The sequence below is a fragment of the Sparus aurata genome, chromosome 12 (assembly GCF_900880675.1).
Source record: "Sparus aurata chromosome 12, fSpaAur1.1, whole genome shotgun sequence".
NCBI lineage: Eukaryota > Metazoa > Chordata > Actinopteri > Spariformes > Sparidae > Sparus > Sparus aurata.
Window position 1 is genome coordinate 8,214,218 of NC_044198.1, and position 13,067 is coordinate 8,227,284.

General features: G+C 41.7%; 1 protein-coding gene across 11 annotated transcripts in view; it reads right to left on the reverse strand.

Annotated features, from left to right (window-relative positions):
* vav2 (vav 2 guanine nucleotide exchange factor) overlaps positions 1 to 13,067 on the reverse strand; it is a 238,393-nt gene that overhangs the window by 50,352 nt on the left and 174,974 nt on the right. For all 11 annotated transcript variants that reach the window (XM_030434886.1, XM_030434885.1, XM_030434878.1 and 8 more), the window contains exon 4: positions 8,562 to 8,630. In XM_030434886.1, the coding sequence (XP_030290746.1) occupies positions 8,562 to 8,630 (69 nt within the window). The remainder of the gene's footprint in view (positions 1 to 8,561; positions 8,631 to 13,067) is intronic.

The window sequence follows — 13,067 nt, forward strand, 5'->3', positions numbered from 1 at the left end:
TGAGGCGAGACCGAGCTGAAAACAACCTCGCCATTTTTATTCAACTCTTTATTTTCCAATGTTTTACCAACAACCTAACACAGCACATTTTTTCCCCAAGGTTTTCTGGGTGACTCAGTCTTTGCCATAGAGTCCTCTTTGTCTGAGACGAAGACGAGACGAAGTAAAATTTGCCGGTCGATTTTGAGACGAGACTGCGACCTTCAAAAAGTGGTCTTGAGAACAAGACCAATCTCGAGTACTACAACACTGAGTCACACTGAATCCAACAATGTGTGCAGGTTAGGTCCGTGTGTTCTGCTTTGATTGAGTTATATTGAGTTACATAAGATCTCCGATCTCTGAGGGCTGCACTTGCACAGAACAAGGAGGACCAGGGTTCAAGCTCCACAAGTGGCCACTCTCCACACTTTGCTTCAGTGTCCTTGAGCAGAACACTTAATGCTTTCTAGCTTGAGGGATGCCATTTTTTACTTTGACCTGGCTTGAGTGGGGGCGAGCCAAAAGAGGATTTCTCTTCTTGGATGAATGGTGCCTCATCCAAATGTATCGGCCCTTGATCCCCAGCATGTATACCTTCCTGTTCGAGCATTCTTCAGGAACATACTTGGCTGTGTGAGCACCAAACCAACCACGTTCAGGCCAGGAAATGTAATTTCACTTTAAATCCCAGAAATAGGATATTCTGTAGGGATTTTATATACTTTATTAATTCATGAATATTCTTAAAAAAAAAAACATTTATGGGCACAAGTCTAAAAATACAGGTTCTGTGACTTGGCTTCATATGACCTTCCGCATCTACCATCATTGATGAAATATCCCTCATTTCACTGCTTGTGAGAAGAGTGGATAAAAAAAAACCCCCAGAGAAGATAGAACTGCCCTCAATCAAATATTCAGCCTTGTCGTCATGCTCATGCGAGCGTTATTTGAAGTTTTTAATTGAGGTGGCTTGGTTCACTCTCAGCACTGTGCGTCTTCTTTCTTCATTAATTTAAAGTGGCTCATGTTGAATACTGAGAAGGCTGGGTGGGAAGACAACGGCCAGCTGACGCTGTCCCATCGGTGTCTCCTCTCTGAACCCTGAGACTGCAGTAGGCTCCGCAGGGACTGGTGTGCTGGACGGCAAGGAAGCGTTTTCAGAAAGCAGATGTTGTACTTCATTTTGCTCTTATCCCTTGGAGATGGTATTATACGACGGAGGTCTGGTGCAGTCATATGAATATGACCCGTGGAAGGATTTCCAGGGAGAGCATGGAGGAGGAGTTCGGGGGCAGTTGGAGTGGGATTTTTTCATACAATATTAGATTAAAAAATACTATTAATAACTCTGGAAAAAAAAAAAAAAGTGACTGATCCTGAACTTCAATGACATTAGTGAGAGCTTGTCAAGGGGAAATACTGTATTGATCAACAGTGACATTAAGCCTCTTCCATTTTCCCTGAGGGTCATTTTGTCATTTTCCAATGCTCCTTTGGGCCAATCAGTCAATTTAAGATATTTGTAGTGCTTTTCATCAGTGATTACTCATTGATTGCTATACTGCGCTAATGCTGCTGAGGGCTCAACACATTAGGAGATAAGGCTTCTTATCGACTGATTTGATTATTCCAACTATGGCCATGTATGCCTCTATATACATCTCTACATTTTAAAACCTCCTTCTGATTTCTAATTGGTGATGTCATTAATTAACCTCTTAACTGACTGGAGGTTTCCACTGTCAATATGCATTGATCTTAAAGTCAAATAACTCTAATCAACCCCACATCAAAATCTAAATGTAGCAACATCTAATCTAAGGTACTGGAGTTGTGGGATTCAAATTGCCTTCACACACAAGAAATTCACATGAAATGGACAATTACACTAATCAAAAATACAAATGCACCACTTTTGTTTTTGCTCCCACTTTTCTCAAGTTTAAGTGGCGTGAGATCATGAAAAATGTAAGACTTTATTCATGCACAGAAAAATAAATGTTTATCTCCGATTTATGAAAAATTGTGAGAGAGCACTTTGTCTTTGCCAACATAATCCATCCATCTAACAGGTGTGGCCTATCACAAGGCTGATTAAACAGCATGATTAGTGCACAGGGTGGTCACTATGTAAGTCCACTCTAAATGACATTTACTGAGCAGGCGCTGAAATGCCAGAAAAATAGTCAGAATCTGATTTGACCACCATGTCTCATGCAGTGCAACACATCTCATTTGCATAGAGCTGATGAGGTTGTTGATTATGGCCTGCAGATCCTGTGAAAAATGGGATCAAAACAAAAGTGTTGCATTTATATGTTGGTTGAGTGCAGATACAACTATGACAAAACTATGAGCCTTTTTTGGATCTTGAGGTCAAAGTGGGGTTTACAGTCAGATTTTGGTATAGATCCCAAGGGTGTAGCTCATTGTGCATTGGGCACAGGTAAAAAAAAAAGAATAAAAAAAAGGTAAAAATATACTCAAGTATAAATACACTCAAAAAGTTCCGTTTAGGATTTGGGGGCTGGAAAAAAATGATACTAGCCTCACCAATTGCTCTTATTTATGAGCGAATGGTCCCATAAAATGGGAAATATTAATTGGATCAGGTGGGGGGACCTGGTTAAATGTGTGGTCACGTATCAGGGTGGGGCAGTGTTTATTATGAGGTATAGGGGTAGGGTTAGGTGTGTTACAACCACTGTCCAGGAGAGGGTTAAGGTTGGAATAATGGTTAGGGGATAGGCCACAGAAATGTTGACCTTGAAGCCCTTCAACGTCAACAATACAGGTCACCAGAGAGAAGAGTGTCCTCCACTGGGTGAATATAAATTGGCAAAATTAATATAATACAAAAAATTTAATAATATTAAAATGACAGACCAGACAGGTCACATTATCAATAAAGTGGTTGGGGTTAAGGCACGTCGATTCGATGGTTATGGTTTCATGTGCCAGGGCTTGCATTAGTGCAAGAGAGTGTTTGTGTAAAAACAGAAAGAAGAGAGGATAGAGGGACATCATTTTTGCCACTGTAGTAAATCTGTCACACTGTAACTTCACCATTTACATCCTTTTTTATTTCCTGGGCTTTTGTGGACATTAATAAATCATTCAAATGCATGTATGTGTGCGCTCGTTTGTGTGTGCTTGTGCATGTGTATGCATTGTGATGTATCATTGAGATAGAGTGGGAGTAGAGTCCTGAGGACTCATGAATTAGGCCTTATTTTCTGTCTGATTACACAGTGACAGGCCAGAGGGTGTCCAGTGCATGCTTTTGCACGCAATCGGCCCACTAGCCTCTGCTAGCGGGCCTTAGAGCTACATCAGTGGGGAGCAGGGACGGAGCATGACTCACCATATCAGAGCTACTGAGCATATGTCCCCAAAGGCTGGGCTGTCATCCAGGTTTTCTGTTACTTTAATGTGATTTTTTTTTATAAGAGCTGTGATATTCTGTGTGGAGAGCTCCAGCACTGGCCCTTGACAGCCCGGTAATACTTCCAAACAGCATCTATCCAGCTGATAAACTGAAACAAATACACTTAAAAGACAAACCTAAAAAAAGTAATGGTCTAAGGTTGCATAACATCACTATGCTTCACAATGCACAATACATGAAGGACAACATACTGATGAGTTTGATTATCTATTCACCACCTTCAAACAAGATTTCTGAAGGTTGAAGCCAGATGGTTTCCCCATGAACAGCAGTTAACCATGGTTCAGATGGTCCTATGAGCCGCACTTGCCAATGTCAACCCTGGCCAATCAATAGGGAGTCATGCTCAGATCCCTTAACAGAAAGAAGCAGAAATAGGTACCACAATGTCTTGGAGCAGTCAATGAGGTACTGGCTTAAGATCCAGTGGATTCATGTCCAGCATGTTCCAAGTGTGGACAGATAATGTAGCTTGAGAGGTGCCAGTTTACCTCTGAGATGCCCATGAGTAAGACCCCAGACCTTTCTGCTTTGGTTTCACACCAAAAACCATTCTCTAAATACATTTTAAATTGTAAATGGTGATGGTAAATGTAATGCATAAATATCTTAGCCAAGATCTTTATATCACTTTTTTTTAAAGTGGAAAACCTTGTTATCGATGGTGCCACTGTAGCAACCACCAACAACACAAGACAAAACATGAGTTTGTTAAGTCTATAGTGGAGATGTGAAAGCAGACAGAAATGGTGCCAGGCTGCATGCCTGACTGGACCACAAGTCAGCCTTCATTTTTCATCCTTCCCGTGAGATTTCATGCCCAGTGGCAGATCAAATTCCATAAAGCACGGTTTTTAAGGAACCAATCTAAATGCCCATGGTGCCCATCCACGGTGCTTTACATTTAAAAATGTTATCTACAGTATATATTCTTAGAGGCTTTCTGTAGTTTCAAAATGCTTTATTCTGAATTTGGTCAGATGGTTATACAGTTTAATTCAAAGTTTCTGTGACTTAATACCTTGCAGTAAATAATACCTTGGCTTAGCTCTATTCATTTTCAAGCTATCGACTTTTCATGTCAACCTGCCCGAGGGATTAATGGAGCAAAATAAACTGCAAAAGAGTGACACAAAGGGCTTGTGACACCCTTTGCTTCGGAATGGAAATCTATGTGGGCCTTTCACAGAGGAAAAAGTCCCTTGGCGACTATACCCGACTCTCCCCCCCGCCCCTCGCACATTTCATGCTTTGTCAACTCCAGGATGGAGTCATTCCAGACAGGGAGGACTCCGAGTTAAGCGACATAAGGACTTGACATCACAAAGCCAGAGGGAGGAAGTATAGATCAGGTATACCACATTAACCCAAGAGACCTCAATTAGGTAGTAGCTGGCCTCTACCTGAGTCGGATACTGCTGCAAACAGATACAGTCCGGCAGAATGCAAAAACCGGAGCAGCGTATCACAGAATCTCAATACCATCCATTTACAGTGCCAATTTCCAAGTGACAGCCTAAAGCCTCAATCCACCTCACCTGAACGTGAATTCTTCTGACATGATATTGTAAATATGGAAATCATCCAGCACGGCGGGCAACCTCTACTTAACCTAGAATGATACAGTCAACCCAGAATTTTCTCTCTCACATTCTAGGCCAAGCTGCTGGATGCTGAACAGCCATATCTCTCCAAAAGCCTTGAGAAAAGCCCTACTAAATGGGTTATACCTATAAATACATGGTGCCATCATTACATTAGTGAAGATTGAACTTGTAGCTGTCCCCACAGACCTACGAGGGTGCACCAGTTCGAGCCTTTTGGCTGCTCCAGAGGAAAATGAATCACTGATCGATATTTTGCTGCACTGGCTGCTGGAACAGTCTCTCCATTTAACGTTTGGTCTGCTGGCATTAGCTCGGTTATTAAACCTCACCTCAGAATCCATTTTTATAGATTGCTTTCCAAAGCAGTTATCTTTTGTCGTCTTTACCACTGAACTTAATGGTGCCACTTTATCGATTTTTATTGTTTGCCATTATATGTTTTGCCCTTCTATTTAGCTTTAATCTCTTACACTAGATATTTTTGGAAACAATATTCAGTTTTTATTCCTTGCATGTTCTTTTTATGGCACCATATGTCCTGTCCTCGTATTATTTCTTTCCTCTGGGGTCCTGAATGGTTCATCTGTTAAAATGGACTATTATTGCTGTTGCACGATCACCATTGCCCTCTCCCTCTCTCCCTCCCTCCCGCAGCTCAGTCAAGCACTCATCTGAAATTATGAATGCATTAATATTTCAGGCTAATTAATAAGTCTTTGAGAGCGGGGTTATTGTAAGTGCGTCCTGTGTGCCAAGTGTGTCCAACTGTATTAGGCGCAGGACTTGCTGATGAATCAATTATGCGGTCGTCCATTGATGAAACGAAATGCATACATGTTCTCTGCAAAAGGTCAAGAGCAGATGTGCAGCAGGGCGGTATGATTAATTCAATGAGAGCCAGCCCTCTGCACCTACAGGTCGCACAAAGAGCACTGGGTTACAGCACCAATGACCATTTAAGGAAAAAGAGAGAAAAAAAAAAACCTGAACTCAAGCTTCAGGCTTATTGAGGATTTAAGGGAACAAAATCCATTAATGGAAAGAGGAGATTCTGCGGGTTAGAGGTGTAAGGGAAATTAAAGACATAACCACTAGCTATAGAAATAACCCTGTATAATAACCCTTGTTAGTGGAAGGTCGCTGGTTTGATTCCCCTGGTCTGCGTGTCGAAGTGTTCTTGGGTAAGATACTTAACCCCAAATTGCTCCTGATGTGCTGGTCGGCACCTTGCATGGCAGCCACCGCCATCAGTGTATAAATGAACTACTGTCAGTTGCTTTGGACAAAAGCGTCTGCTAAATGCCCTAAAATGTAAATTGATATATACGGTATCAAAACCTCACTTCTGTGCTCACTTGCTCTACTGGTGGATTAATCACTCCATGCACCTGCTATGGCCACTGGATCTTTCAAAAGTAATTTACAAATTTATGTAGCCGCAATACAGGTGACATTTCTTTATGATGAATTTAGAATCAAATAAGGAACAAAGAAGCTAACTTTAGCCCCTTTGACATTTCCTAATGAATTTAGGGCCAAGTCTTACCCTAAACCTTACCACCAAGTATATATGGGGACCAGGATGACGAGTCTTTCTCCATTTTACTGACACAGAAGAAAAAAAAACATAATCCAGCATTAGCCTGCTTGGCTTTGCATTACTCTCCTCTAGCAAGAGCACATTCATTCCTCATCCCCTAAAGAACGACACAATCATGTATTCAGCGGGCATATATCTATACCCAGCATGCTCTGCTCTCTATCTCCCGCTCTCCCTCCCTCCTATCTTCATGTGATGAATGACACCCATCTCAGAGCGGTTAACTAATTATTCTCCATTAATCTGAGGCGAGCAGCCGCTGTCACTGCGGGGACCACTGCCAACACCAAGACCCTTCGACTCTCTTTCACACCCAAGAAAAGTCGCCCATCCACCTAACGAACACAGAGCCAGTAGGCCAGCCACACAGGCCGGCCGGCGGAGAGGCAGTCAAGACAGAAGCCAGGGCAGAGCGAGTGTCGCCATGGCAACGGGCAGAGTGACAGAGGGCTTATGTAATTAGGCAGTTAGAGGAAATTGGAAGAAGTGACAATCAGAGTTCACTCTGAAACATCACAAGATGTGTGCTGCATACGTGATGGGAGAGAACTGTAATGTATTCAGATATGATTCTCTGTACATCCAGAAATCGTTTGTACTTACATTGTGTAGAAGAATACAACATTAAATATGTCAATCATGCAGAAAGAGCAAATATTCTGTTGTTTCTGTCCTCATTTATAGACAGGCCTATAAACATAATATTACGTTTATGGCTGATTTGCAGCATAATCAGAAGCTGTTTTGCATTTTTTACCACTTTAAAAGCGTTCTGAGCCGTTCTCATCACGAAAGAAGCCTATTTACCATAGAACGCAGAAAGAAATGTCCTTTTATGCAGCAGGAAACGGCACTTCTTCAATCTTTAACATACTCTGAATGAAGTCTTTAAAATCTGAGTAGCTAAACACCATCAAGGATCAGTGTTGATCAGTGTTGTGTGTAAATGTATTGGTCACATTGTGAGGACAATAATGTCAATCAATATTCTGTTACTGCATTGCCTATTTCCTGCCCCAGATGTTTTCAGAAACATATTTTGTTTAGTGTACTGTTTAGCGCTCAGTGCTACGTCACTCGTTTCATTGCTGTGTTTGGTTGTAGGTATAACCAGATACATCTAGAGGCCTTTTGGTGTGTGCTTGTTCATAACTGCCCTTGAAAAATAGAACATGAAATGGGAATAAGTCAGTGCTGGGCCATGTTTACCGTCACATGTAAGGAACTTGCCACCTCTTAAGGGGCTGTGCCCAGAAGTGGAACAATTAAATTTTACAGTTCAGACTTGACTTTTAGTTCAAGATTAGCTTTGAGGTTTAGGTAAAGAAAAGGTTTGGGTTGAGGTAGGCATGTGGGTTTTACGATTAGGGATAGTATGGGTAGTATAGTTCAATCCCTTTACAATTTTTAGCCCTATCCCTCATTTTTGGCGTGCCCCTCAGAAAAGAAAATAGTGGGGTAGAGATACCAAATGCAGTAACTGCGCTTCTGGACCTGAATGCAATTTCAGTTGTCACTTTCCATCAAAGGGGAGGATATGTCACATTGAAATACATCAAAATGCAGGACTGTTAGCCACAAACCAGCAAAAACAATGTCACATTAGCTAGCTAGCTCATTAGCTACCGAGTCATCAGCAAACCAGTAGTGGTTGTTTTCTGGTTGTTATAAAGAAAAGGACCATAAGACATTGAATGTCTTAGAGAACATTAAGTTCTCATAACCCTCAGTTTGATGTGTGCCTCTGTTTGGAGGACCAAGTAGGACCATAGGACCATTACACCTATTGGTACCCTCTAGACATGAGTGGGGAAAAATAGAGGGCAGGGCTCAGTCGTACGGGCAACTTTATAAAAAGTCTCCTGAGGAGAAAAAAAAAAAAAAAAAACGAGTTTGTGTGGGTGTTTTGTTGTTTACTTACTCTGCCAGCTCCTCAAGGCTCCGGTATACATCATCCTCATTCAGAGCTGTGTCCTCCGATGGAAAGGGCCTGGTAGACAGACAAAACACACACACACAAACATGCACACAAAGAGTGAGAGAGGGTACAAAACAGTTTATTACTGCACACACCGTGTCACAGGTAGAAAAATAACCGGTCAGAAACTGCGTGTTCTATCTGCCAGGTTGTCACTCTTAGCCCCAGCGCTTCGGCAGGATGTATTCGACAGAGGAACCCATCAGTCACACACAACACTGTCAAAACACATCAACACAGCGCTGCTGACAGATAAAAAACACAGCATCTTCCCACGGTCAAGTTTCTCAGGAATTCTCGGAGGAGAACAGCCTTTTTTTCTTTTCTTTTTTCAGATGGATGGCCAGGTGTCTTTTAAATCCTCTCAGGGGGTTTGGGCTGCTTTCAGGGACTCTCGGGGACAAAGACGAGATTTATAAAATATTGAAAATTACAAGTTTAGAGCTCTAGATTTGTTTATTTTGTTTTGTTTTCACAGCAAAAGTGACCTTCTCCGCTTGTACACTTTTTTGTTATGAAACTAAATGATAACGAAAAACACTGCGAGCTACAATTGCATGGATGAAAGCATCCATGTCAGCCCATCGGGCGATAATCTGAATAATTTATCCTCGCCTTCAATTTCTCACTCCTGTTCACTCAGTGTCAACAAACACAATACTCCCGGGAAGTGGCAGATCATAAACGTGGATGACTAATCAATTAGCTCATTAAACAGGGTGGATTTATTTCTAATCTTTTTAAAGATATCTGCTTCCTGCAAACATTATAAAGTGCATGATTGGATCTCGATTGCCCGGTCGAGTTGATTGTGCCTTTTCTTTTTTTTTTTAAATTTGTCTTTCACGAGAGCTGATTGCTACAAATTATAGCCTATTAGCTTAATGTTGTGCACAATTGAAGCTCATTAAAATCAGCGAGGTCATGATCGGTGCTAATCATCAACCACGCTTACATTACCGGCGCAGAAATAGCCTGTATTATTAAAATGAATCCAGAGCATCTCTTCTGTTTATAGGAGAAGCTCTCAGGCTTCTGCAAACCTCCAAGCCGAAAAAAGTTTTTTTTTTTATTAAAATTTTTTTGCAGCTTTCAAAGTTACAAAATGCCTCAATACTGTTTCATTTTTCAGTAGAAGGAATTTGTTCTTCATTTTTTGGGACCGTTTGTTTGCCTGCGCCGTGTTTGCAGCATGCTGTTGTTTTCCAACCTCTCCTCGAGCAATAAATCCCACACAGAGCTGCAGCCGGCAGTGGTTTCTGTTACGGTTAACAGCCCCGCAAGGTTGACCTTGAATCTTTCTCTATAATGTAACTACTGAACGCATGATTTGTTTTCCTTCTGTCAAAGAGTCATTGCAGAGACATACACACGCACAAATATCGCTACCATATTTCACGAAAGAGATGGAGAACTTAGCTCGAGCAGTCTTGTGGTTGTAGATTGCAACCAACTGAACACCCCTCATCTCGCTATCTCCTACAGTGCCCCCCCCCCCCAATAAAACAAGAAAAAAAATGCAAAAGGCCTTCTCCAGAGCCAGCGTTTGGTTTGTCCTCTGGGCTACTGTAGAAACATGGCAGAGTCCATGAAGGAGGAACTGCTCTCTCCGCGGATATAAAGGGGCTCATTCTGAGGTCACAACAACACGACACATTATTTATGTCGTTCAATCTCTAAAACTCCCATAAATCCTACACACTGGACTTTTAAGGGCTTCGTTGCAAACATACCTCATTGTTAACCAAATTAGTAATACAATTTAGGATTTATCACGATAACTCTGGCGTCTAAAATGATAAAAGTTTGGATTTTAGGTTTCGTTATATTACATTATGTTGGGGCTGATCTGCTGCAGTAACCACCTTCCCTTTAACATTGTGCACCTTTGAAAATTGCTAGAGTTGCAAGTAGGAAGTGATGGAATGTATCCCAGTACCTTTACTCCTTTAAGTACTGTAAAAGTACAAGTACAATTTGAAGACATTGTAGGCTTTATACCTCCACATCACTTCATTTTGGAGAAAATAAATGTTGTACTTTTTAACTCCACTACATTTATTTGATAACTTTAATAAAATGTTGTTTTGCATGTAGTCTACATCACAAAGTAGCTCCTTTTGAAATCAATGTATTGTACTGGCAATCAGAAAAAGATATATTCCAATAATCAGAAGAATGCTGGATATCAGATGCAATAATCAGCCAGATAACTACTTTATGTTATACCTCTGATTCTTACTAGTACATTTAAAATGGGATATTTTAAGACTTCTTACTAAAGCATCACTCATTTTTTACCAAAATAATATTCTATCACAATAACTTTACTTTTACTCTTTACTCCCCTTGGTTTAGTCATCTTTATATCTTCTCTTATTCTGTTTTAGTCCTTTAATAAATAAAGTCATTTATTTGAAAGCCTGTGTGCCATGCTTTGGAGAGGGATCATTTGTGTTGGACTTCTTCTTGTTTTGTGCATGTTTGTGTGTCTGTGTCACTCCATCTCCTGCAGTTACTTAATAAGACTTAAGTTTCCTGACCATGACGCGCAAGCAAACGTCATATATCCTTGAGAAATGGATGATTTTTTTACCTCATAGGGAGTTGGTAAGAGCATGTGTGCAAGAGTTTTTTCAAGGGATCAAGGGAGTCATGGCTTTCACAGTCTCTAAAGCCCGCCGCGAAAATATTCTGTGATTCTAGGATATGTACACAAATAAAGTACACAAAGCGGTGAATACATTCTATGAACACTATGTCTTATTGTGTGGAAAGGTTCAAGAGAGATGTTAAGGCAGGAAAGAGAGAACATAGAGAGAAAGAATGAACGTCTGTGTGCCGAAGCTGACTGTGAAATGAGCCGGGAGACGTTACGGAGAGTTCAGCGTCGGAGACCGAACGTTCAAAGCTCTCAGAAAAAGCCCTCTGCTCTCCGCAAGCGCTCGGCTTTAAAAATCATCTGCCTGTGTTTAATCTTAAGATACGATCAGACGACTGAGGCGTTCATAATGATACCGCGCCGTCACGAGCAGCCGACAACAGTGACCTGTTGGCCACGTACGACAGTGAAAGTTATACTGTAAGTGCAAAAAGAGCAACAAGCAATAAAAAGCAGTCGTCTATTTTATCATTTTAGCTGCGGACGTGGCAGGTTTGTGAGTGTGTGAGTGTGTGTGTGTGTGTGTGTGTGTGTCAAACTGTGCGTGTCCTTGTGACACCGCCAATTAGCCTGTGTGTGATTAAAGCAGTGGTCACCGTGAAACAGAGTGTCAGCCATCAAGTTAATGAATGCTCAGCTAGATCGTCAAAGGTCAGATGGTCACCCTTAAGCACACATACACACACGCGCGCACACATGGCCGTGCGAAGAATCGTGCACGCCTCCACACTCTTCCTCTGATTCATTAACCGCGCAACCGCTTCCTTGTTTGAAGCGGCTGACTTCATTAAAACCTCTGTATTTTGGTGAGCTAATTACAAGTACTATTATTAAAGAAATAATAACACAAAAACGGCCTCCTCTGATTTATGTAACTTCCTCACTCGCCGTTATGAGCAGGAGCACAGCGCAGAAGGCGCGTCCTCCGGAGTGTGATAGCACACCCACATCTGATGGCCCCCTACAATGAAGTGTGCATTATATTATAAGTTATTAATGGAGTCCCACCGGGCAAAATTTAATTACATAGTAGTTTGTGGAGATGTGCGCTCGCATCCATCGCTCCGGTGTTGTTTTGTGGAGCCAAGCACTGTCCAACGCTGCCGTTTTCATTTCGGTTATGACACAACCAGGTGTAATTGAACCGTGTTTATAATTTCATCAGAGCTCCAATGATGAGCCGTCTCCTGGCTATTCAGCACCGCTCTATTGTCTTTCCTGCAAGCTTGTTACTTCAGGTTGCTCGGGTCTGTGCACAGTGTGGTAAGCCAGAAATGTTTTTTTCTGAAGCCTTGGTCGCACAGGGCTAGTATTACCAGGGGACCTCGTGTCATGTAGACATGGGTCTCGCACCCATTATACCTGGGTGGGACTTTTTAAAATGAGTGGTTTGGACCCCCCTAAAGTGTCCGAAAATGCGTCACTCTATCCACTCAGTACACAAGTGCTGCGTCTGTGTTTCATTCGCAATTAAATCCATTCCACTTACTTATTGAGAGAATGCCCAAATTAATGAAACGTCATACCACATTTCCCCTGCTGCTTTGCACCGAAGCACATCGACTGATCTTAGCTACTGATCTTCTTGCAAGACCGGCCCTACTCTGCCTCTGACTTGTTGGCTCTGATTGGTTGGTTTGACTCAGACTATTAACTCACACACAGTCGATATGGTAATGTGTGTTTTTGGTGGTTTATAAGCTGTAGTTTTGCGGGTAAACACACCAGTTTCTTCGGCCTTTCTTTTTACACAAATACACAAAAATTCCACGGGAGAACCCTAACCC